We start from the raw sequence: 25,029 nt of genomic DNA, 5'->3' as shown, positions 1-25,029 counted from the left end.
CAAAGAAAACTATGAACAGTGCTGTTAATTTGTAGCGATTGCTGATGTCAAATGGGATGTTCTGGAAACAAAATTAAAAGCAAATTATGTAGTCCACTTGGACTGTAATAGTTTCTCATGTTAAATGCAACACAGTGCAAACCATATTTAATGTTTGTTTCGGGTGTAGAGGCTTTAAGCACTAAACTGGGGAAGATCTTAAATGGAGGAGGTTTATTATTGAAGTTATTGAGGTAACTGTAAATTATATGAGGAAAAAAATGAAATTGCAGAACATCGAATGAGGGTTACACTGTATTTTTGAAATGGGACACAACGAAAATGTGTAGTGCCATTAGCTTGTAATGGTCTGCTGAACACATGTTCTAGAAAAAAAGAATATATGTCTGTACATACCTTTCATAAAATAAAAATAACATTTCTCTTCTCACTCAAATTTCAATGTATTTTATACTGGTCATTATAGACTGTCACAGTTTCATAACTTAAAAGGTTGGATCATAGAATGAGTGCCCTGTATGTATGGACATATTAAATAAATACTAGTCACTGCCACTATTGACATGGCACACCCAATTATAAATAAAATGTTGTGAGAAGCATTATAAAGTGTGGAAGAAGGGGTTGGCATCCTTATCGACAATTTTACATTTTTATTCCCCACTTCAGAAACAATGCCATAGCTGAGATCTGAGTTCCTCATGGTGGTGAGGTTAAGATCAGAGTTTCCTGGGACATAACAGTTTTACCAGTATGTATGTTCAGGGGGAACCTGCTGCCTTCATCTTCAAAGTCTAACCTAAAGACTGATGCAAGAGCTTCCTGCGGAACGTCGATACATATCTACCAAACCACAATGTTTCATATTCCAGAAGACCATATTCTTAACATTGTATTTATGGCTCTTTTTTTAACTTGCAGCACTACTACACAATTAACAATTACTGATTCCCCATTCACTTCATCATAATTACGAGGAGTTCTCTCATTCCCACTGTATTTTTACAAACTACAAGGTGATCAATTAATCACTCGATACAGGGAAACTATTTCGTTATGAATTCACAAACACATTCAATCTGCAGCTATCTGGAAACTGCACGATTCTCCATTTTGGCAATAAGAGTTTGTTGTTAAGGATGATATTTATCACTGCTATTCTTACCCCTCCTGGAATTCCACCGTGGTCATGACCACCACTTCGTCTGGCGGCTGAAGTAACGAAATTTCTTGCGATTTGGGAAATCCTACCGGACAGCATATTCGATTTCTATATTTATCAGCTGAGAAGAAAATGAAGTTGTCTCGGCAAGTACCCACGCAGTCAGTCAAAGCAGAGGATGAATCAAGATGGATGAATGATTGAACATCTTGACTGGAAATAATATGTTCCTTTTTGACGTAAATTTTAATTGTCGGCAGCATTTGCCTCCTCAGTCAATTACATGTACGTCATAGGCAAGAATGTTAATGCTGATTTGACTACGTTGTAGGTCGGCCAGCAGTTCAAGTCGTGTAAGTAGTGTAAGTAGATTTTGTTTAGGTTGTATAGTACAAAAGTCCAAATTGAAGCATGATGTTGCAAACAACAACGCGATGCATTTTGAGAAGGAATTTACTGAAACGTAATTACACCAGAGAAGCAGCTGTTATCGGTTCAACTCCAGACAAAAACACACCGGAATATCAGGTAGGATAGTGTAGTCACAAAGGATTCGACATCGCAAAAAAGAAAGAAAAAAAAATATATATTCTGAGGTAGTAGAAAACTCAAAATATGTTGTGAAAAAAAATATTTAAACATCTCTAAAAAAAAAATTCAGATCATTTATGTAATATATTGAAGAGATAGTCACATAATATATTGAAGTATCCGATGTGGCGCCCAAAATGTAGTTGATTGATCAGTAGTAAATATTGTGAACATGTATCGATTTTTTAATTTAAAAGTAAAATTCTGAAAGCTATGGAAAGAATTCTGAAATGTATTGATAATTAAAGGTATCTTAAAAATCACAGTTAAGGTTTGGTTGCTTCGGTAGTATAGTGGTTAGTATCCCCGCCTGTCACGCGGGAGACCGGGGTTCGATTCCCCGCCGGAGCGTTTTTTTTCATTCTCTTACACGCGAGAAAAGGATTAAGATTTATAATTATAGATGACAGTTTAATATTAAGATGATTCTTAATTTGATTTACAATATGGTTTGGTAGTGAACTTTGGTGTGATAGTGCTGAATCCTGTGTTCCATAAAATGGTGGAATGTCTTACTACTGATGAAATGAACTACCAGATTCTCAAGAAGGAGCCTAATGCGTAGAGTTTGTTATCTCATGTATGCATTTGATGAAGTATTGTTAAATGAAGCAAGTTACAAATAACTGTGTGTTGCAGGAAAACTATGCACACTTGAAGAACCTGGTGACAGAGCTGCAGGCTGCAGTGGAGTGTGTGATGAAGGGAGGGGGAGATCAGGCTAGGCTGAGGCACACATCCAAAGGCAAATTGTTGGTACGGGACCGTGTAAACCGTCTGCTTGATCCAGGCTCTCCTTTTCTGGAGCTGTCGCAACTTGCTGGCCATGATCTGTATGGTGACGATATTGTCCCTGCGGGGGGCATAGTCACAGGGATTGGCAGGATAGCAGGGTGAGTGACGCTATCACTGAATTTTGCAGAGGGCATTGTGCTGTCACTTTATGATTAATTATGATGGAGGTGGCTCGTTTATGTATAATAGACAAAGAATGAGTGTACAGGGTGTGTATGACAGTTTAGCAAAGCAGTATTTTGTATGGGAATTTTGGGGGATTGCAGAAGGGGGGGAAAAATCTTGGAAAATGGGAACATCAAGGAATAAGTAATTGTTAGTTTGAGATGCTTTAAGTAAGCTGTATAAAAAAAACTCCATGATTTTAGTCCGCAAGGGAACTATATGGACCGAGTGACTGCCGCTTGTCTCCAAAGTTTAGTGCCAACTTTTGTGGATAGAGGGTGTCACGTGGTCAGTGCAACGGATCCCCACGGCCGTTAATTTCGGTTTTCTAGACTGGAGCCGCTATTTCCTTGAAATAGCTCCTGAGTTATCATGAGGCTGAGTGGACCCCCTTGCAGACCCACTACTTCTCAGAATCGTTAATCGAACCCGGATCTCTGGATCTGTAGGCAGGAACTCTGACCACTAGACCACAGAGGAGGTTTTAAGTAAGCCATATATTTAAGTTAATGTATTTTCTTGAATAAATATGGAAACTAAAAATGTAATGGCAGTTTACATAAACTCTAGGGCCGCGCCATAGCTCAAGCGGTTAGTCTCTGGCTTCCCACCGCGGCGGCCCAGGTTCAATCCGTGGGTCTGGTCAAGTGGGATTTATGGTGGACAAAGTGTTGCTGGGGCAAGTTTTCTCCAAGTACTTAGGTTTCCCCTGCCAATCTTAATTCCACCAAGTGCTCCACAATCACCCTCACCTATCATCTGGGGCTGGTACAATAGGCCAGAAGTGGCCGCAGTACAAGGGACTTAGTCCCACCCCACTAGCAATAAAAAAAATACATAAACTCTTAAACCATAATGTGTTAAAAACAGAAATGTAATTATGTAATAGGAATTGTAAAGTTGTACTATGTAATGTGTTGACTGTACTGCAATTTTTTATATTCCTTGACTCAGGCCACTGTATATATTAGTACCCTGTTCCCTCAGGGTTGAAGAAACTGCAAATAAAAGTGTGCTGTTGCAGGTTAGAGTGTATGATTGTTGCCAATGATGCAACAGTAAAGGGAGGAACCTATTACCCGATTACAGTGAAGAAGCACGTCCGAGCACAAGAGATAGCATTAGAAAACAGACTGCCCTGCATCTATCTGGTTGACTCAGGTGGGGCAAACCTTCCATATCAAGCAGAAGTATTTCCAGACCGCAACCATTTTGGGCGCATATTCTATAACCAGGCAACAATGTCTGCACAAGGCATTGCTCAGGTGCTGTATCAACTACTGGAGCTACTTAGGGGCAGTAGTGAATTGATATGATGGAAATAAAGTTACCACTTGTTAATTTCTTTTTTTAATTATGGAAAATTTTGATGTGTTAATAAAAAGAAAGGCAATAAAGCAAAGAAGAATCCTGCTTTTTATAATGGTATTTGACAGTGGAAGCCTGTATGTAAAATATGGTACACTTTATGATTGTCAGTGTGTATGTTATATGCAGGAATATAGGTCATAAACAGGGCCCAGATTTTGATGACCTGAAAATATTTAAAAAATGACCTATAAAATGACTGAAAAAATCCAGAAAAATGACCTAAAATGTGACCCAAAAATGTAATATGCAGAGCCCGGATTTTGATGACCTGAAAATATTAAAAAATGACCTATAAAATGACTGAAAAATCCAGAAAAATGAGCTAAAGGAGAAAAGAAAGAACACTTCGCTTCCATGTTATTCACATTTCAGAAAACATATGGAGAAAAATTCCCTGAAATGGCCAAAAATTACAAGAAATACCCTTAAAAGTCCAAAAATTTATAAAAAAAGTACCCCCAAAATGAAAAAAATGACCTTAAACCTAAAAATGTCAAAAATGACAAAAAAATTACCTATAGAATTTACATTTCTGTAACCAGCAGCTCATATCCGAGATTTATATATTTAAGAGCGTCAAATAGGATACAAGGAAAAAAAGTTGACATGTCATCAAAATTCGGGCCATGGTAATAAGTAATATTTAAGAAGAGGACCAGAAGATGGCAGCAATAAACAGCAGTGAGAAGTATCTATACCTCAGTCAGTATTGCTACCCTAGCCTTTTCAAAAATAAAAGTACATACCTTAAAATGCAGTGAAATTGTGATTTCATATTGACTTGCAAGGGCTATAATATTCAAATGTAATAACGAATCTATGTAAGGGTTATTTTGGGAGACTTAACTAGAGATGGGAATTGTGAAATGTTGTCATTTAATTTTCAACAATCATTTCATTGGTATGGTATTGTCCCTTAATGGACATAAGGTAGATTAAATTGAAGTGGTGTGTGTGTCTGATGATCCTTGCAGCACAACTGTCTACAATCTGTTATGCATTCCCTTTGCATTTAAAATTAGCTCTCTAGTTATCCCACACTTTGAATGGAGCTCTTTACTTTTCTTAATATCAACTTTTGTTAGTCACTTGGCTTCGCAGAATGGAGCAATCATAACCCATTCTAAGGAGGGTCATTGAGTTCTCAGTAATTATTTAAAGTATAGCTGCATCCTCACACAGTTTTGGGAAGTCAATAAATCCACAAAATTTAATGTATGTGCTCTTGGAAAATGTAGCTGCAGCCAGTGAAACATTTTATAGCTTGCTGTAGGTGTAGAGTGGCTGTAAAGCTATGTATGTTTCTGCTGTCACCTTACAACCTGACAAGCACTTGCAACAATTTGCAAAAGTGCACTTTTCACTAACATGCAGACATGAGGGATTGTCATGTAGTTGTATATAATATTTCAGGTGGTTGAACTAGTGCTAAATTTGAGAATCCCTTGTACAGAGCAGTAAGAAGTTGGTCTTTAAATGTAGTATGTTTTCTGTGAGAAAGGAAATAAATTTTTTAATGCTCATAGGGTGAAAATCATGTTTCAAATGGTTAATTATGCCTTTTATTCAGAAGGTCCTAGAATTGAGTCCTGTGATTTGTGAATTAAGTTTACTCTAATAGTATGTTGCCTTGTGTTAGCACTTGGCTTCTTCCTACTTGATGAGGCTGAGAACAGGTCGTGTGTATGCTTGTAGATTGCTGTGGTGATGGGTAGCTGCACGGCAGGTGGTGCGTACGTGCCTGCAATGGCTGATGAGAGTGTCATTGTGCAAGGAACAGGCACTGTATTCCTTGCAGGACCTCCACTAGTAAAGGCTGCAACGGGGGAGGACATAAGCGCAGAGGAACTGGGTGGGGCTGATCTTCACTGCAGGTAATTCCTTCTTCCTATAGAATCCTGATCTGTTTCCTCCTGCCACTGTCTGCTTTCACAGGTCTGTTTACTTGGCAGTGAAGATGGAGGAATTTTGAGGTTATCATGGTGGTAACTTCTGGGGCATAATGCCATGTAGTTTGGCAGATGTTCACCAGTGTCACTTCTACCATGAATATGGAGGCAGGAGGTTCCTGTGAAGATTGCCAGTAAACGTCTGCCAGAGTACATGCCATCACATTCGAGAAGACGACTATTCTTTCATGGTTATAACCAAGTGGACAAACTTCTGAATAGCTGTCAATGTCTATGCAACATCCCATACAGAACGTAAATTTTTGATGTCATAGCAATATTATACATGATATGTTAGTGTGTAGTCTGGAAATGTAGCATGGATCAGCAATTTAGTGTTGCATGGCCTGTGTGTAATATGATTCTAAAAATTTCTGACAGTATTTCATTTTTATTATGGCAGAATTTCTGTTTATATTACTTATTCATTCATCAGTAATCTGTCAAGATGACAGGTCCACAGTCTCTTCCAAAAGAGTTCCTCCACTTAATGTGATCTAGAGCTTTCCCCTTCAAATGAGAATATCCTCTTCTGTCCCCAAGGTCATCCAGCATCTTCTTACGTCTTCTTCCTCGTCTTCTTGTCACTTCTATCCGCCCATCTATCTTTCCTTCGATAGCTTCTTTTAGAAGGCAGTTTCTGTGTAAGATATGACCAANTGCTCCAAATGTAGCATTTCACTAGTTTCTTTCTCAAATTTAAGTCCAATTTGCTGGTAAAAAGATTCTTCTTCTTGCTAAATGCAGCTTTTGCCATCGCAATCCTAGATTTCATTTCACAAGTACACCTTCCATCATCTGTTAACAAGCTACCCAAATATTTAAAACATTTCACATTCTCCAGTTGTTTTTGGTCTATCTTTATTGTGACTGGGGTTGGTTGTCTCAAAATTTTCATTACTTTTGTTTTTTCCACATTCATTTCCATGCCATGGCACCTTCCAATTTCAGTTAGATTACTTATTATCTGGATAAAAATATGTAAAGTGGAACCTTCTGTTTAATGTTCCTCTAATTAAGGTTTACCTTCATTTCACATTCAATTGCAGTGATCCAAAGTCAGTAACATCTGTCTTAAGTTTCCTCCGTTTAATGTTGACATCTGTTGCTCCCCAAATAAACCTTAAGTGGGAATTTCAGTGTACAACTTTTTTAGAGGCTGTTTCTTTGTCTTATGGGGACAGGAAAGGGTAGCATAGAATGGTAATTCAATTATCTGATTGTAAGATTTGAGGTTTTCACTGCGGTGACTATGAAGAATGCTGTCTTCTGGGATGTGGCATTGTGTAGATATTTTGTTAACCGGCGTTTCGGAGGAACATATCGCCTTCATCTTCAGGGTATAAGAAATCTGCGAGCGATGAACCAGCATGAGTAGGTGCCTGCATTCTCCATTATCTGGTTGTCTGATATATGTTATTTGAGAGGCTGGCTCTTCACTGTCACTGTCAGGCAGTACAAAAGAGTACATAAACTCTGGGCCCTGTACTACCACTAAGCATGGAGGCAGAACCAGCCTCTGATATATCACATATGAGAATTTTATTTACACAAAGGACAATGTATAAAACAAAAGTCTCCTATAACCTTTGTGTAGGTACTCTAATATTCCTTGTAGCCAGATTATATCAGTTAGTATAACAATTATGCTTCAAGTTTGTTGACTGATGTCATCTGGGCTTGATTTCTGAAGTGGAATGTGATTTTTCTTTTCTCCGAAGCATCTAGACTGGCTCTGGATTATACCCAGCATCCTATCCAGTGGATACGGAAGCCTTTTCCTAGAGTTAAATGGTTGGAGTGTGAAGTTGACCACTCACCTCCATCTTATGCTGGCGTTAAGAACAGATGGAGGAATTTCTCAGATCTGCCTGACACTTCACCATTTTACCGAGACAATCCTGAAAGGAAGCCTGTCTAATCAAGTCCAGGTTGTGATTTGTCAGTTCCATAAGTGTTGCGCCTAGCAAGGTGACAATCCTGACACCACTTGTAACTTGTATTTGGGAAGTGCTTTGTTCAGATCTTGGTCAGAGTACCAGCTATCCTGAAAGACGTTTGTTGTGGTTATCCACAGTACCACCAGTCAGATGCTATAGTTGTACATTAAATAATGCTGTGGCCACATCCTTCCCAGTTCACTATTCAGGATTGTCCCATCATTCATTGCTATGTGGTCTAAGCCACTGCCAGAATTGTTAAGTAAACTGCAAACAAACAAGAAAGTGTAGGCTGGAGTGAATCAGGCACAAAATATATAAATAATTGTGTTGCAGAACGTCAGGTGTTACAGATCACTACGCCATGGATGATGAGCATGCCCTGTACCTCACAAGGCAAATTGTTAAGAACCTCAACAGGTGCAAGGTTCTAGAGACGACAAGTTGTTCACCTGACCCGCCTGTTCATCCACTGGATGACCTCTACGGCATTGTTGGAGGGAATATTAAGAAGAGCTTTGACATCAGAGAGGTTATTTAACAACTATGACTGTTATGCTTATCTCTAGGCTGGCTCTTATTATGTTTTGATTTAAATGTATTAGAATTGTAAATTAATTAAAGATTTTAATATTTAAGTGCTGTGAAATTGGGACACGCGGTAGCATAGTTGGTTGAGGCACTATGCTACAAGCCGGAAGGTCACGGGTTCAAGTCCCGATGAGGCCATCGGATTTTTTTCAATTGACCTAATCCTTCCAGCCACAATATAGCCCTGGGGTTGACTCAGCCTCTAACAGAAATGAGTACCAGGAATTAATTAAATAATTTTCCTGGGGAGTAAAGCGCAGTCAGCATGTAAGGCTGACAACCTTACCTTCCCATCTTTGAGCCGTTTGTCTAGATAATGTGGGAGCCACAATGTCTCATAACCCTATGGGCCCCATGGCCTGTTACAGGAATAGCTTTACTTTTTTTTAAGTGGTGTGAAATTTGACTTACTCATGACAGTGACTATGAGAATTATAATACTGTCTCATGTGATGCTTTGTAGTTTGGTAGATAGGTACCACTGTTTTGGGGGAGGATCTTGCCTCTGCCTTCAAGAGCTACTCTGAAGTTGGAGGCAGTGAGAAATAAAAGGCTTGTAAAATGTCCTGCCCTGGTGGCCACTTGGTTTGTCTGGCCTGTTGTGGCAGCCCTGGTCAGAAAATGACAGTCTTCATGTCACTGCTGTGGGAACTGCAAATCTCACCTCCTTGCTGAACATGTGTGCCTTCTGCTAGTCCATTTACACTTTTGTGGAGACATTTTTGGTTGCAGTCATGTTTCATATGCAAGAATGGAATGAAGGAAATGTATAGGGACTTAATGTTCTTTTAATTTCACAATTAATAGGAATGTATGAAAATTGTGTGATGAATTGAGGTGTGATTTCTGTTTGGGGCCCTATATAATGGTGTAAGTTTCTCAAATTGCTTGCAGGTGATTGCTCGTATTGTGGATGGCTCCCAGTTTGACGAATTCAAAAGGCACTATGGAAATACTCTGGTGACTGGGTTTGCACGGTTATATGGCTATCCTGTTGGTGTTGTGGGTAACAATGGCATTTTGTTCTCAGAGGCTGCCGTCAAGGTAATATCAACTTACTAAATTTTGTCGCAGAGGTGTGTCGTTTTGTCAACGTATTTCCCATGAACTCCTGCATGAGAATTATGGGGATTCTGTTTAATTATCAGAGTAGCTGAACTACATTGAGCAGATTTTTATTGGTTCTTTAATTAACATGTTGCACAGGTTCCTAAAAATTAAGCTAATGAACATGAAGTTGGGATGGAGAAAGTCACTTAATAAAGATTTTTGTGTTTTTACAGCTCTAAATTCCAGACAGGCCATAGTAAGTACATCTGCATTTATTTTAATGGTTAGAATTATCGGTCATCTCCATAATGCCCCTATTTAACTACAAAACTGCCATAAATGTGTCCATTTCTGTCTCTTGCTCTTTCACCCCGTTTTCTCTGTCCTCTTCTTTACCCTGCAAGCATTCAGCTCTGCATCTTCAACTTCGCTTTTCTTTCATATGCAGATAATATAACAAAACTATAAAAACAATGACGGTAAGGAAAAGTCCTAACACTTCAACATAAAGTTCAGACAAAATGCCAGCAGATGTCACAATCAGATGTAGCAATATCTGTGATATGTGACATTTCTGACACTTGTCACTTTTAGAATTTATGCTTTTAAAGACATACTGTTTCTGTACTGTGTGCAGGGGGCTCATTTTGTGGAGCTGTGTTGTCAGCGCAAGATACCACTGCTGTTCTTGCAGAACATAACTGGTGAGTGACTTGGGGTTAAGGCATTAATGATATTACCCTGTTTGGAGAGCACCGAATATGTTGCCTGGTCATAAATTCATCTGACTACCCTGAAATTGGGCCATTTGAGTATAGATATATTAGATGTGGTTTATATAACAACAATGTCAACTGCTGAGACTGTATAACATCAAATCTAAGGATGATCAAATGAATTCAAAACAATGTGGTAGAAAGTACTCGTAGTCTCATTTGAGGTACTGTCTTGGCATTTCCTGGAGACGCTGAAGAAAACCATAATGATGAGTTGTTCAGTTTGGTGACATATCTTGCCTGCAGGCTTCATGGTGGGGCGTGATGCAGAAGCAGGTGGCATTGCAAAGCATGGAGCCAAGATGGTTACTGCTGTATCATGTGCACAGGTCCCTAAGTTGACCCTCATTATCGGAGGCTCATTTGGAGCAGGAAACTATGGCATGTGTGGTAGGGCATATGGCCCAAGATTCCTGTATATGTGGCCCAATGCCCGCATGTCAGTGATGGGCGGAGACCAGGCTGCAGATGTGCTGTGTCAGGTGTCCCGCCAAATACGAGAACGAGAGGGCAAACAAGTGAGTGAGTGACTTCCTTGATTCATGTAAATGGCTGTGAGGGGGTCTGTGTTTGTATTGATACAATTTCTTGCTGTGCAGTGGACGAATGAGGAGGATAGAGCCGTCAGAGATCCCATTGTAAAGAAATTTGAGGCAGAGGGCAGTCCATTCTTCTCCAGTGCCAGGTACAGATTTCACCATATTCACTCAGCAACAGTGAGCAAGTTAGCTCAGTGAAGGCTATATATTTACTGCTTATGCAATTTCTTGTTTAATATTTGTTTTGACAGCTGAGAGTAAGGAACATAAATGGCCGCGTCATAGCTCAAGCGGTTAGTCGCTGGCTTCCCACTGCGGTGGCCCGGGTTTGATCCTGGGTCTGGTCAAGTGGGATTTGTGGTGGACAAAGTGGCGCTGGGGCAGGTTTTCTCCGAGTTCTTCGGTTTCCCCTGCCAATCTTCATTCCACCAATTGCTCCACAGTCACCCTCACCTATCATCTGGGGCTGGTACAATAGGCCAGAAGTGGCCGCAGTATAAGGGACTTAGTCCCACCCCACTAACAATAAAAAAAAAAAAAAGGAACATAAACTGAGAATGTGCGAAAAAAATACTGCTGAAAATAACACAAGCTCTGAAGCTTTCAGGGTGGCTAAAGTTAATAAAATTTTCTTGGGTGTTAGCCATGTCTGACAGCGCAAGAATATTTGGTTCTAATTGAAAATAGGTAAGGGAGAAGTGAAATGAGGAGCCGCAGAATTTATAAACAAGTTCTAAAAGTTTGTGATGATAGTATATTAGTACAGTTACTGTGTTTTTGGATATTATCTTTTATTTAGAATCGTTTCGGAGACTGGATTCTGTCTCCGTCTCCAGGTGGAACCTACTCAGTTGAGCCTAATCGATAGAGCTAGTCCCTGTCTCCGGACAGCAGCACCAACATAAGATGGGACATGTAAAACAAACACAACATAAACCATTGGTTTATGTTATGTTATGTTGTCAAAAAGATTAAAGAAACTCCTCACACATGAGGCATACCACTTCTGTCCATGCATCATATAACAGTTAGCATCTATAAAACCAGAGTTTGTTTTATATAGCTTAGTTTGTGTTGGAGCTGGTGTCTGGAGATGGGGACTAGCTCTATTGATTGGGCCAAACTGAGTTGGCTTTTGCCTGAGAAGGGAGACAGAACCCAGTCTCCAAAACGTTGTGTTTGAAATAAAAAACAGGACAATGGATAATGCCCCAAAACACAATAATTATATTGGCAATTTGAACTAATTCAGGGTAGGCTGCAGCACGCCCTCCTGGAACATGTCACTGAATGTTTGGGTTTTTTTAAAAGCAGATAATTTCAATAGATAGTATTTTTCAGGCTGTGGGATGACGGAGTGATTGACCCAGTGGACTCTCGAGCTGTGTTGGGACTGAGCCTCAGTGCTGCTCTCAATGCACCAATCTCTGAAGCGAAGTTTGGGGTGTTCAGGATGTGAAGAGGGATCTTAGGAATGTTACTGATTAATTTCCACAATTTTGTGTTATAAATTAAATTTGTTTATTTTTGTATGACTTATTTTTATACTATAAAAATACAAACCATTTTTAAGCTTCAATAGAATTTTACTGAGTACCCATACACTTTTACCTTCATGTTATTTTTCCCTCCTCCCCCCCCCACCCCCTGCTTAGTGGGGTATGGAGGCCAACTGGGTCCACTCAGCATGCTGGCCACTGATTGGCCTATTGTAGCCTGCCTTGGGTGACTGTGATGATGGAGAATTTGATGGAATGAAAATTGGCAGGGGAAACCGAAGTACTCGGAGAAAACCTGCCCCAGGGCCACTTTGTCCACCACAAATCCCACTTGACCAGACCCGGGATCGAACCCAGGTCACCGCGGTGGGAAGCCAACGACTAACCTCTTGAACTATGGCAGGCCTTTTGCTTTATTTACTATGAAACATCTATCAAAATTCAGAGGGAAGTCTCATAATTCATTATGGATGCATTTATATTATTAACTTCCCCTGCTTTTTCCTGTATTCCTTTCAGTCCTATGTGTTATCAGATGATATGTTGAGGCTGACAGTTAATGCCATCGCCCACAAGTAATATGCACAAAAAGCCAATTGTTAACCATCTCCTATATATAGTATACTATACTGCACATATCCACATTATATTATATTACCTGTACTCATAGAATACACGTGAAACACTGAAGCAAAAGAGACAGCTTGCTTAATTGTGACTTACTATGTTATTTATATTCATGTATTATGTTAGTGTTTGGCAGGCAGCTGCTGTGGTAACCCAATTTTGTGTCATTTCAGAGCTTTCATCTCTTGCTTCTAAATGCTAGGGGAAAGCATAAACATTGATTCCTAGAGAAGCAGGTTGTAATAATGTAAAATGATGAAGTTATGCATGTGGCCAACATACAAGTGACCATCTTCACATATGTCTGTGTCTCATTAACTGGAAAGTATATATCGTGGATTAACTGTGGAAGAATTATGTAAAAATAGATACTTCTCCTGATGACATTTTTCCATCAACATCCCCTATGATACTATATATATATTCACTGCGAATTAAATTTATGCTGTTAAATAATGGTTGAAGTCTTATAACAGAAGGCAGCTGGGTCCAAATAAGATTGCCACTTCATGGCCTGTAGAATTTTAGGTGTACCATTGGTATATTAATTGCTAAGTGGTACATTATGCATCATCGTTCAAACAGATATTTTGTTAGTTTTATAGAAGCAACGACCCGAGATAGCATAGTCTGCATAGTGACTGGCTACAAGCTGTACGACCAAGTGGTCGGAGTTTGAGTCCCAGTGGGGGCAACAATTTTCACTTTTGCATGTTTCACAGACTGGCTCTGGGATCCACCTAATCTCCTATTTGATGGGTATAGTGGGCAAAGTGGCAGGGGCATGAAGGTAACCACTCACCTCCAGCTAGTGCTGAGGTCAAGAATCAAGTGGATCTATACATCCACTACTCCATACACCTTCATGGTGTAATGCTTAGTTTAATACAGGAACAACTTTATGTTTACCTTGGTGTTCATAGAAGCAATTAAATGAAATCATATAAAATTTAAAGATCCGATTCTAGAATAACGGGTCAAATGGGCGAAAAAGAATACTTTATATAGCCATTCAGCCATGGACGTTCATACTGCGAGATTGATGACAGTCACATTGATCGGGGTTATGAAGTTTACTGTCTTGTGGAATATGATACCATGCAGTTTGGTACCCATTTCCCAAACTATATAGCGACATATCAGATGACTGTGATCTTCATACTTACATTATTCACATTAATTGGTATTGCTGCTTTGAGTGAATCCCGCATGATGTTAGGGATATGGATGTCACCAAATGTGGATAATTTTTATGTGCCTACACTATTTATAGTGTTAGTTTCTCAGTAGAAATGAATAAGTCATTCATTCATGTGATGGAGAAATTATGGCTGTAAACAACACAGCATAACATATTAAAACCTAATGTTAACCATGCCACTACAGTCTCTCTCTCTCTGACAAAAAATGCGAACGCTCATCACAGCTGATTACTCCATATTTTATACGTCGCAGTGGTCGCAGTGCTCTTAATTGCTGCACTAAAATTTCGTAATGCGCGATACACAGCGTGGGAACATCGGGAACATCCAACATCGACAATCCTACAATAGTAACCCGTGGTCCATGAAGTACGGAATAATATGCAGAATCGTAATATTTACGATTGATCCGTGGCGTTTACAAATAGGCAGTTTCCAGCGTTTCCAGGCCCAGGTCCAATCAGAAAGCAGTATGGCCATGAAGGGTATGGACCGTATGGCCAGGCTTTTCCGAATGTTGGACGTTGGCTAATGTTTGTTGGCGTGTATTATGAACGTAATCCCAATGTAGTACATTAAAGGTGTTGGTTGCTTGTTAGTGCCGACCAGGGATATAATAAAGCTTTAATCTAATTCTGATAGTGAGATGGTATTTCACGAGTTAATAAAAATAATAATGTGGAGCTGTTACAGTAAAGTTCCCTCAAGTGCTCAACTGTTTTCAAGAGAGAGGGAGCTCCTGTTGTATGTTGGTGATAATTGTTGTAAGTGTAGCATGCGAACACAACATTCTTCACGTCAGCCGCTAATAATGGAGACAAATACAGTCTCTAAAATGTGAAACACCAATTCACATTGATGCAACTGGTTGTTTTACATCATATTATGGATGCAGTTAAAGTGGAACGTGATTCAGATATAGAGAAGCGCAGTGTATGTGACATGAAGGATGAAGAGATACAAGGATATTCATTAGTGAAGAGTGAAGGTAAAGAGAGAGTGGTGTAGGATAATTCATCCCAATTTTTATATAATTTAAAAAATTCTTTAGATCGTGTATGAAGTGTAACAATGTAGTTTACTGCCATTGGTGGGACAGGAAGCTAGGTATAATGTGCATATGTTGTTCTAGAATGCATGCTGGGTGAAATTAAAGAGGAGCCGTTATCGGATAATGAGAGGGAATCTATGGTTTCGCTCGTTGAAGTGCAGCTCACTGACAAACAGGAGCAGACTTCAGACACGTTTAATTTCGTTACAGTGAAGAGTGAATTTCAGGTAAATATGAGATTACGAGATCATTATGCTACCTGTATGTACCCCTCACCCTTTTATTTTTCGAAGAAATTGACCAGTTTTCATGAAATGTGTGAACACTGAGTTACTGGAGGCCACCCCAATCCCATATTCTGTAATTTATTACCATCAGTGATAAATGATGCATGTTAACTAGTGAGATTAGAGTGACAGTGGGACTGCTAAATATTGGGTTTTAAAATGATTTATAGTAACAGGTCCTTCATAAATGTGCATTTTTATCATGGTTTTTGTTAGGAATGTCCAAGGACAAAATGAAATTTGTATTTAGCATTTCATTTGATGGCAGTAACTAACGAATTTTTGGAGCTAAACGTGTGAGATTTGTATCTGTATCTTTATTTTAATTCCATAAATCCTTACTGTCTATCAAAGCTCTCAGATATAGAACATGTCATATATGCATATATTAGTTATGAACTATGAACACAGAACTAGTCACCTTACAACTACATTCATAAATGAAACAATAATTATACATGATTCAGTAATTTAACAAGCATATAGAACTCATCAATTTGACAGTTGTACCTTATTGAGTTCATACCTTATATATATTTTAACATATATTACCGCCATATTTGAGCCGATTGTCTTGATAATTTGGGATCCTCAGTCTCTCACAACCCTATGGGCCTTCATGGCCTGCTACAGGGATAGCTTTAGTTACTTTACTTTTGGATTATAATAAATTAATTCCTACAATGTATTATTATTTTTTTATTTTTTATTGCTAGTGGGGTGGCCTGTTATACCAGCCCCAGATGATAGGTGAGGGTGATTGTGGAGCAATTGGTGGAATGAAGATAGGCAGGGGAAACCGAAGTACTCTGAGAAAACCTGCCCCAGCGCCACTTTGTCCACCACAAATCCCACTTGACCAGACCCGGGATCGAACCCAGGCCGCCGCGGTGGGAAGCCAGCGACTAACCGCTTGAGCCATCGCGTGACCCTCGCAATGTATTATATGAACAGCATTATAAAAGGTTTGATTCATCTTGTATTTAAAATATTTGTCTAATGTATAAAATGAATGGAAGTACAAAAAATGTTTCAAGGCCAATTTAAATTATTTTGCATTATGGAACAGATCCTTTATTGGAGCAGGTAATGTTTTAAAACACCTTAATCACAGTATAATATGTTCCCTTCTGATGACAAATGAGGTGGATGATGCAAATGAGACTTGGTCCTAAGTATTAATATTGTGTATCTCATAACTTACTTTAAAATGATGTTTATTATTGATCACAAACAATGAAGGTGAATATATATACTGAGATTGCAGTGGTAATATTTTTAATTCTCTAAAATATTCTCTACATGTATATGGAAATAGATGATAAACATATCATCAAATTATTTTTTAAATGTTTGTATAAATCAAACAGACTGAAGGTGCAATATTTAGGGGCTGCACCTGACAAATTTAGTGAATACAGGATTGGGATTTAGATGTATTAATTGTATATTATTTGTTTTCCCTGATTATTATGATGGTGACTAAGTGTGAACTGCATTTCATACATGTGTAGAAAGTTAATGGGCAGTGAAACCTCATAGGCATAACCCTGTACTATTTCTGATCTTCCACTGTATTTAAGCAACAGTATTGTACACAGTGAGTCATATTTTTTATTCCAGGAAGAGTTAAATGATGTTACAACAGTGAAGGAGGAATTGAACGATGAAGTCAATGTGGAGGAATCCAAAATGTCTGTAGACAGGTCGGTTGCAGTACATGCATCTTGAATTATTATGAACACACATTTCCAGTTCTGAGGAGGAATGCTTGTTTCTTTTAAAATCACATTACAGTTTGCATGGTATATCTGTCTACACATCTGCCTCTCTGTCCATCTTAGTAAAATATGAGAATGAATATTATTGACATCTGTTCACAGCTTTTTGTATGATCATCATCATCATCAGTAATCTGTCAAGACGACAGGTCCACAGTCTCTTTCAAAACAATTCCTCCACTTAATGCGATCTAGAGCTTTCTCCTTCAAATGACAGTATCCTCTTCTGTCCCCAAGGTCATCCAGCATCTTCTTACGTCTTCTTCCTCGTCTTCTTGTCACTTCTATCCGCCCATCTATCTTTCCTTCGATAGCTTCTTTTAGAAGGCAGTTTCTGCGTAAAACATGACCAATCCAATTAGCCTTCCGTTTTCTTATTTCATGTAGGATATTCCTCTGCTCACTGACTCTAATTAACACTTCTTCATTTCTCACATAATCGGTCCAACTGATCTTCTCCATTCTTCTCCAACACCACATTTCGAAACTTTCCAGATGTTTCTGATCTACTGCCCTAAGTGTCCATGTTTCAGCCCCATACAGAGCTATGCTCCAAATGTAGCATTTCACTAGTTTCTTCCTCAAATTTAAGTCCAATTTGCTGGTAAAAAGATTCTTCTTCTTGCTAAATGCAGCTTTTGCCATGGCAATCCTGGATTTAATTTCACAAGTACACCTTCCATCATCTGTTAACAAGCTACCCAAATATTTAAAACATTTCACATTCTCCACTTGTTTTTGGTCTATCTTTATTGTGACTGGGGTTGGTTGTCTCGAAATTTTCATTACTTTTGTTTTCTCCACATTCATTTCCATGCCATAGCACCTTCCAATTTCAATTAGTCTATCAATCATGCCCTGTAGCACAGTTTCTTCCTTAGCCATTAACACAAGGTCATCTGCATATTTCACAGTTTGAATAATTTGCCCTCCTACTTTGAAGTCACCGAGCCCATCCAGAGCTTCCTTGGTAAGGCATTCGCTGTACAAGTTGAACAGAATTGGTGATAAACAGCATCCTTGTCGAACTCCTCTTCCAATCTGCACACTTCCTGTCTCCCCCCTGTCCAGTCGTACTCTAACTTTCTGATCCATGTACAATTTGCTAATCAATCTTCTTTCATGCCAATCGATACCTGTTTCTTTCAGGATCTGCATTAATTTGGTCCAGTTTACCCGGTCAAATGCCTTCTGCCAGTCTATGAAGCAAACACACAGTTCTTCATCTATCTCCAAAGTTCGTTCCGCTATAATTCTCATCATCCCAATTGCATCCCTGGTTCCTTTTCCTCTTCTAAATCCAAACTGATCTTCTCCAAGTACATCCTCTATTTTCCTTTCAATTCTTCTTTTAAGTATCTTTGCTATTATCTTTGCTGTATGTGCAATAAGACTTATTGTGCGATGGTCGCTGCATTTTGTAGCTTTTGTCTTTTTCTTTAAGGCAATCATTGTAACTTCTGTAAAGTCCTTGGGCCACTCTCCACTTTCATATATGGTGTTCATTAGTTTTGTCAGTGTTTTCAAACCACCTTCTCCCAGTAACTTGAGCACATCTCCAGGTACATCATCATCTCCTGTAGCCTTTCCCTTCCTCATTTCCTTGATAGCTTTTTCCACCTCACTTTGTAAAATATATGGTCCTTTCTCGTCTGTATCTACTTCTTCTTCCGGTTCAACTTCTAAGGTTTCTGGCCGATTAGGTCGATCATATAGTTCTGAAATATAATTTTCCCAAATTTTCAGCACTTGCCTCTGATCTACTATTCTATTCCCCTGGGAGTCTTCGATGCCAACATTTTGAATCCCATGATTCTCTTTCCATCCTAGTTCTTTTGTCTTCATGTACATCAAATCATAACGGCCTGTTCTTTGAAATTCCATAATCTCATTACATATCTTCTCAAGATATTCCTTTTTGGCCCTGTCCGTGGCTCTTTTCAATTCATTCCTCAGTCTCCTGTATTTCCTCCTGCCTTCTTCATTGTTGACATTCTTCCATTTCCTTCGCTCCTCCATTTTACTCATCATCTCCTGTGTAACCCATGGTTTTCTTGCTATCTTCTCAACTTTACCTACCAAATCACTGATAGTATCTAACATGCATTCTTTTATATCGTTCCACTGCGCTTCAGCATTTCCGCTTTCACCTTCAATTGCACCGAGTTTCTCTTCTAGAGTCTCTTGCACGCTTTGTCTTTGAGCATATAACTTCTCCAAATCCCATCTGGGTCTGCGCTTTCGAAATCCTATAATTTTCTTCAACCTGGTTCGGAACTTGGCAACCAGCAAGTTGTGGTCAGAGTCAATGTCTGCCCCAGGAAGCGTCTTCACATCCTTCACACTGTTTCTGAATCGATGTTTCACAAGGATGTAGTCCAGCTGATGCCTCTTCCAATCCCCAGGTGCCTTCCATGTGTAAATTCTTCTCTTTGGCTTCTTGAACCAAGTGTTGGTAACAATCAATCCATTTCGTTCACAAAAGTCAATAAGCATTTGACCTCTGTGATTCCGTCTTCCTAGTCCATGTGATCCAACAATATTCTGATATGGTTCATCTCCAACAATGCTGTTCCAGTCTCCCAATATGATGCTGTTTGTGTCTCCTCTTCCATCTTCCTGAAGAATTTCTTCAATTGTGTCATACACTTTTTCCACTTCATCATCTTCATACTCTGATGTTGGCATGTACACTTGTATAATCAGTATATCTACCGGTTCCGCCTTTAACTTCAGAGCAATAATTCTGTCATTACAAGCAATCTTCTTAACAACACTCCTCACTACACTTTTATGCACCACTATTGCCACACCTCTTTCAGCCCGTTCACCTCCGGAATAATACACTGTATAATCACCGCTTCTTATTTCACCTTGTCCTTTCCACCGCACTTCGCTGACACCTAGCACAGACACTTCATTCTTCTGCATTTCCGTTTTCAAATTCTCCAATTTTCCTGCTTGATTCAAGGTCCTGACATTCCATGTTCCAATCTTGTATCCATGCTGTTTCTTCTGATCTTCGCACTTTTTCTTGTTGTAACGCCTGCATGACATTTCCTCTAGAAACACTCCCCCCCGGAGATCCGATTGGGGGAGTAGTTTACCTCCGGATTGTTTTGCCTCCAGAGGAAACATCTCGCATATATGGTATCTCTGTTTTTGGAAAGAGACTATCCAGGAAAAGTGATAATGTGGTAGTTTTTCCATTTGCTTTCCACATCGCAGTACAGCAGCCGTTCAAACCACTCTGGTCACGCCTGCTGCTATACGAACTTGAACCATCTCGAGCATCATTTGCTCTGTGCTTCAAGTCGCTACTGATGACGCTGCTTCCGGCATCAGTTTTTGGTGTCTCTCTTCGTCTGATGCCTACCCTTTGACCTGTCCAGCAAGGGAGGCCCTGCCAGTAGCTACGCTACCGCTGGTATAGCTCTCAGGGTCCTTGGCATACTCAAACCCCCTCACCACGATAAGGTGGAGACACCAACAAGGGGGTTGTATGATCATCATGCATAAAAAAAAAATGAACTCCGTGGTTTTAGTCCACAGGCAAACTATACCAACCGAGTGACTGTCTCTTGTTGGGTAAGTTAGTGCCAACTTTAGCAGATAGAAGGCAGCAAATACCCACAGCCGTTAATTTTGGTTTTTTATACCGGAGCCACTATTTCCTTGAAATAGCTCCTCAGTTATTCTTACAAGGCTGAGTGGACCCCGTTCCAGACCCACTACTCAGAAAATGTGGTAGCGCTGGGAATCGAACCTGGATCTCTGGATCTTTAGCTAGGATCTGTGACCACTAGATCACAGAGGTGGTCATCATCATGCATAGGGCTTGCAATTTATGAGTGGGCAGGCACATAACACATAAAGTGACCTTAGGATAGCTATTGAATTGTTTATTGGGTTATATTGTAATGTGTATGTGCTCTTGGGTTTTTGGTTTTGCTAGGAGTCCAAATGTCTATTTGCCAACTTGACACTTCTGTCACTTCACTGTCACTTCTGCCTGAATGGCTCAATGACTTGCACGAAGCTGTGAGATCATTGCATTATATAATTATAAGTGATGTATTGTGGAAGCTTTGTCCAGTTCTAAAACTGCTATTATCAGATTTCAAAGTTTATTTGTAGTTTATAATGGCCAGATTCAAGATTTTCATTTATTTTGATTGGAATAAAGATAGCTGTAACTTCACCCCCTCCTTCGGTCACTTCGTTAATCATGATACTGTTTGCTTATGTGTGACCTTCCCTAATGTAATTTAAAACAATTTCGTTTATGTGTGTGTGTGTGTGTTTGCAAAGTTATTGGCAGTGCTGGGTGTGGTTAGCACTGACATGCTTGTGTAAGAACTGGCCTGAGGGATTCATCTAGTTAAGTAAGAAAAGATAATAGGATATAAATATATTGCCTATTAGTTGGTGTTACCAGATACTGTGCTTGGATTTTCTATGTACATAATCACAGTACTTGCATGATATCCACTTGATCCCACTGATGTTTGTACTCCTGTTCTGTTTAGGCACTTCATGGATGCCCCCTTGAAGAGACCAAGGACTGTATTAACTCTCGACACTAAGCTTAGTATTATACAACGACTTGAGAATGGCGAGACTGCTGCATCACTTGGGCGTTTATATCACATAAATGAATCAAGTGTCCGCACTATAAAGAAGAACGCAGAAAGAATCAGAAACTCTGTCGCCCAATCATGCTCACTAACTGCAAAGAAAACGGTTAGGGTGAGAAATCCACTATTGGAAAAGATTGAAAAGATGCTGGCAATCTGGGTTGAAGATCAAAATAAAAAGAAGATGGTGGTTAACTCCCGCATCATCCGTATGAAGGCACTGAAACTCTATGAGCACTTACAGGAAAAACATATGGGCTCTTCATCTGCTGAACCTTTTGCAGCAAGTAAAGGTTGGTTTGACAAATTCCAGAAGCGTCAAAATCTACAGAACATTAAAATGAAGGGTGATGCTGGCAGTGGTGAAGATGTTGCACCTTATGACTTTGCAGATGAATTTAAGGCTGTTGTGAGGGCTAAAGGATACAAGCCACAGCAGGTTTTTAATCTAGATGAGACTAGTTTGTTTTGGAAACGAATGCCAAGTAGTACATTCCTGTCAAAGGAAGAAAAGACTGCTCCAGGTTTCAAAGCAGCAAAAGATAGATTGACAGTTTTGTTATGTGGTAATGCTAAGGGTGACTTCAAATGTAAGCCTTTATTGGTGTATCACTCCCAAACTCCTCGAGCCTTGAAAGGTGTAAGATTTCAAAACCTACCAGTACATTGGAGATCAAATAGAAAGGCATGGGTAACAGGGAAACTGTTCGAAGACTGGTTTCTTAACTGTTTTTGTGTTGAGGTAGAGCAATACTGCTGCAAGTCTGGCATTGCTTTCAAGGCTTTACTAGTCCTTGATAATGCCCCAGGACACCCTGCTCACTTGAATGACCTACATCCTAATATCAGGGTGATGTTTCTACCCCCCAGTTCAACTTCCTTAATGCAGCCCATGAATCAGGGTGTTCTAACAATTTTTAAGATCTACTATATGAAGCTGATATTCTTGCAGTTGCTGAAAGCATCTGAAGGATGCGGCAAGCAATCAGTTCGTGATTTCTGGCGTAGCTACAACATTCTGCATGCTATTAAGAACATCAGGAATGCCTGGAATGAGGTGAAGGACACTCTTATGAATGTTGTTTGGAAAAAGTTATGGAAGGAGTGTGTCCAAGATTTCAGAGAAAGTGTGAATCCATTCTCAGAAGCATCTGAAATTGTTGGTATTGGTCAGAAGGTTCCAGGAGAAGGATTTGAGGATTTAACAGAAGCAGATATTATAGATCTCCTCCAGTCTCATGAAGAAGAATTGTCTGTAGAGGATTTGGTGGAGCTAACACAAAAGGAGCAAGAGGACCAAGATGTTTCGATGCAAGAAGATAAGCTGACAGTGAAGCGACTGGCTCGCTTCTTCACTCTTGCTAACCAACTAGCCCAGGAGGCAGTAGATATGGACCCAGATATTGAGCGGAGTTTACAGTTTGGGAGGAACTTAACATCAGCTTTGGCTACGTACAGGGAAATCTACAGGGAAAAACAGCATCAGTCAAACTCTTTGCATTAAAACTAGAGGTTAACATAATCCTTTCCACTGTAACTCTTGACACTGACATTCATTTCTTCCTGCCAGGGATACATGACAGTTTTAATAGTGATGCTTAATGAAACGATATAGCGCTTTCCCAGCCTTATATTTACATCAGAGCGTATGAAATTACTAGCTTGTGTCAGTAAACATAATAATCGTTTCATTGTTACATTTGATTTTGCTCATGTATGTGGATTGGATGATGATGTTGAATCTGACTCCATTTTAGGCCATGAACTACGCTTTGCAGAATGTGGATGGTATTTCTTTCATAATAGCAGGTGTCCAGAAAGTCACTCTGGGATTTTAGGAGGCTGTATTTTCATAACTGTTATACATACTGAAAAAGAACACCAAATGATAGGTTATCTCTTTAATTTTTGAATATATCAAGTTTGAATACAGTCTGTTTGCTGGGCTGACAGGTATAAATGTATCACGTAATAATAAGTAGGTAAATTCCAACATAGATTTCGTACAAGATTGAGCTCTTTGTTGTGACCATTTCCCAGCATTCCTGTATCTTGATCCACGTACTGCATATTTAATAAATGCAGTGTGGTGTACAAGTTGTTTCAAGATTAAAACAGACTTTTTGTTCATCTGCATAATATAATGACTAGACAAAGATATGATACTGTGGGCAGTATTCTTTACAGATGGTGCATCTGCAGACCTGGGAGACAATGTGAAAACCAATTTCGTCAGATATGGTAGTTCGGACGAATTCCAAGCTTCTGACCTTCCTTGGCTCATCTTTGTAGTAGAAAGCATTTGTTGCCCCTAAGTGACCATATAAGAACACAAATTATGTATGTGTTTAGGTTGCCCTTTTAATTTGGTTCCTTTCCATTTTTAGGAATAGGTTTATGTTCCTCTGTATGAATTGATATTAATTATTGCAACTGTCTTCAGGATTGAAGCCCTCTTTTTCATTTGGGTCTACCTTATGTCATCAGTTTTTATTTTTCATTTCTTTCAAGTTTATTTTCCTTGAGGTGCTGTTACACTTTCTTGGCCTGTGAAGGGGTTGTATTGAACCCACAAACCCCTATTGGCAAGAGCTGTAAATAGGGATGAAGCTAAATTAACTTACGANCCTTTTCCCCGATATCTCATCACACAATGGCAAAGCAATTAAGTTTAACAACATAAATTAATAATTTTACAGTGTTATTGTCGTTCATTAAAACATTTCACACTTCGCCCTTTTTTCGTATTACTATTGTTATGTTCTACGTTATATTTTAATGATAATTTTACGTATCCTCAATACAATGATAAAAACAGTCACTAAGTTTATATACCTCATGCAGCGGAAGTGTCAACCCTTAGTACTCTCTGGGTAGAGATATTGACACGTAATAACCTTATTGGGTGAACAGCTATTAGCAGATTGATAGTACACAATAACTAGGACAGATTTCGAGGTAACGATAGTGTCGAAATGCAAGGGGTTAGATCAAAGTATTAGTGGTATGTGATCCG

General features: G+C 39.3%; 2 protein-coding genes and 1 non-coding gene across 6 annotated transcripts; all 3 read left to right on the top strand.

Annotated features, from left to right (window-relative positions):
• Positions 1 to 1,246: 1,246 nt before the first annotated feature.
• LOC117282011 (methylcrotonoyl-CoA carboxylase beta chain, mitochondrial) lies at positions 1,247 to 13,837 on the top strand. Of its 3 annotated transcripts, none has more exons than XM_023851191.2 (10): positions 1,247 to 1,690; positions 2,393 to 2,646; positions 3,738 to 3,978; positions 5,780 to 5,958; positions 8,310 to 8,505; positions 9,459 to 9,608; positions 10,252 to 10,318; positions 10,637 to 10,908; positions 10,990 to 11,075; positions 13,229 to 13,837. In XM_023851191.2, exons 1-10 carry the CDS (start codon positions 1,574 to 1,576, stop codon positions 13,248 to 13,250), a joined length of 1,584 nt encoding a protein of 527 aa, XP_023706959.1. In that variant the 5' UTR covers positions 1,247 to 1,573; the 3' UTR covers positions 13,251 to 13,837. The 3 variants fall into 3 exon arrangements, with proteins under 3 accessions (XP_023706959.1, XP_023706961.1, XP_023706957.1); XM_023851193.2 differs by lacking the exon at positions 13,229 to 13,837 and adding an exon at positions 12,271 to 12,533 and having other exon boundaries at positions 1,247 to 1,524; XM_023851189.2 differs by lacking the exon at positions 13,229 to 13,837 and adding an exon at positions 12,271 to 12,531.
• On the top strand, positions 2,033 to 2,104 carry Trnad-guc. Its single transcript has one exon. It is a non-coding gene; the product is annotated as a tRNA-Asp (tRNA).
• Positions 13,838 to 13,953: 116 nt separating the features above from the next.
• On the top strand, positions 13,954 to 24,143 carry LOC111864142 (tigger transposable element-derived protein 1). Of its 2 annotated transcripts, XM_023851187.2 has the most exons (4): positions 13,954 to 15,245; positions 15,390 to 15,535; positions 17,219 to 17,301; positions 21,906 to 24,143. In XM_023851187.2, exons 1-4 carry the CDS (start codon positions 15,116 to 15,118, stop codon positions 23,515 to 23,517), a joined length of 1,971 nt encoding a protein of 656 aa, XP_023706955.1. In that variant the 5' UTR covers positions 13,954 to 15,115; the 3' UTR covers positions 23,518 to 24,143. The 2 variants fall into 2 exon arrangements, with proteins under 2 accessions (XP_023706955.1, XP_023706958.1); XM_023851190.2 differs by lacking the exon at positions 15,390 to 15,535.
• Positions 24,144 to 25,029: the final 886 nt, after the last annotated feature.

The sequence above is a fragment of the Cryptotermes secundus genome, unplaced genomic scaffold (assembly GCF_002891405.2).
Source record: "Cryptotermes secundus unplaced genomic scaffold, Csec_1.0 scaffold1282, whole genome shotgun sequence".
In the NCBI taxonomy this organism is placed as follows: Eukaryota; Metazoa; Arthropoda; class Insecta; order Blattodea; family Kalotermitidae; genus Cryptotermes; species Cryptotermes secundus.
This window is presented reverse-complemented; position numbering and strand designations above follow the sequence as displayed.

Coding starts and splice junctions, on each gene's coding strand:
- LOC117282011 (XM_023851189.2), top strand. CDS start 1,574: ATGATGTTGCAAACAACAACGCGATGCATTTTGAGAAGGAATTTACTG. Junction 3,979..5,779: donor CTGCACAAGGCATTGCTCAG/GTGCTGTATCAA, acceptor GTATGCTTGTAG/ATTGCTGTGGTGATGGGTAG. Junction 10,909..10,989: donor GAGAACGAGAGGGCAAACAA/GTGAGTGAGTGA, acceptor CTTGCTGTGCAG/TGGACGAATGAGGAGGATAG.
- LOC111864142 (XM_023851187.2), top strand. CDS start 15,116: ATGCAACTGGTTGTTTTACATCATATTATGGATGCAGTTAAAGTGGAA. Junction 15,536..17,218: donor CAGTGAAGAGTGAATTTCAG/GTAAATATGAGA, acceptor TTTTTATTCCAG/GAAGAGTTAAATGATGTTAC. Junction 17,302..21,905: donor TCCAAAATGTCTGTAGACAG/GTCGGTTGCAGT, acceptor TGTTCTGTTTAG/GCACTTCATGGATGCCCCCT.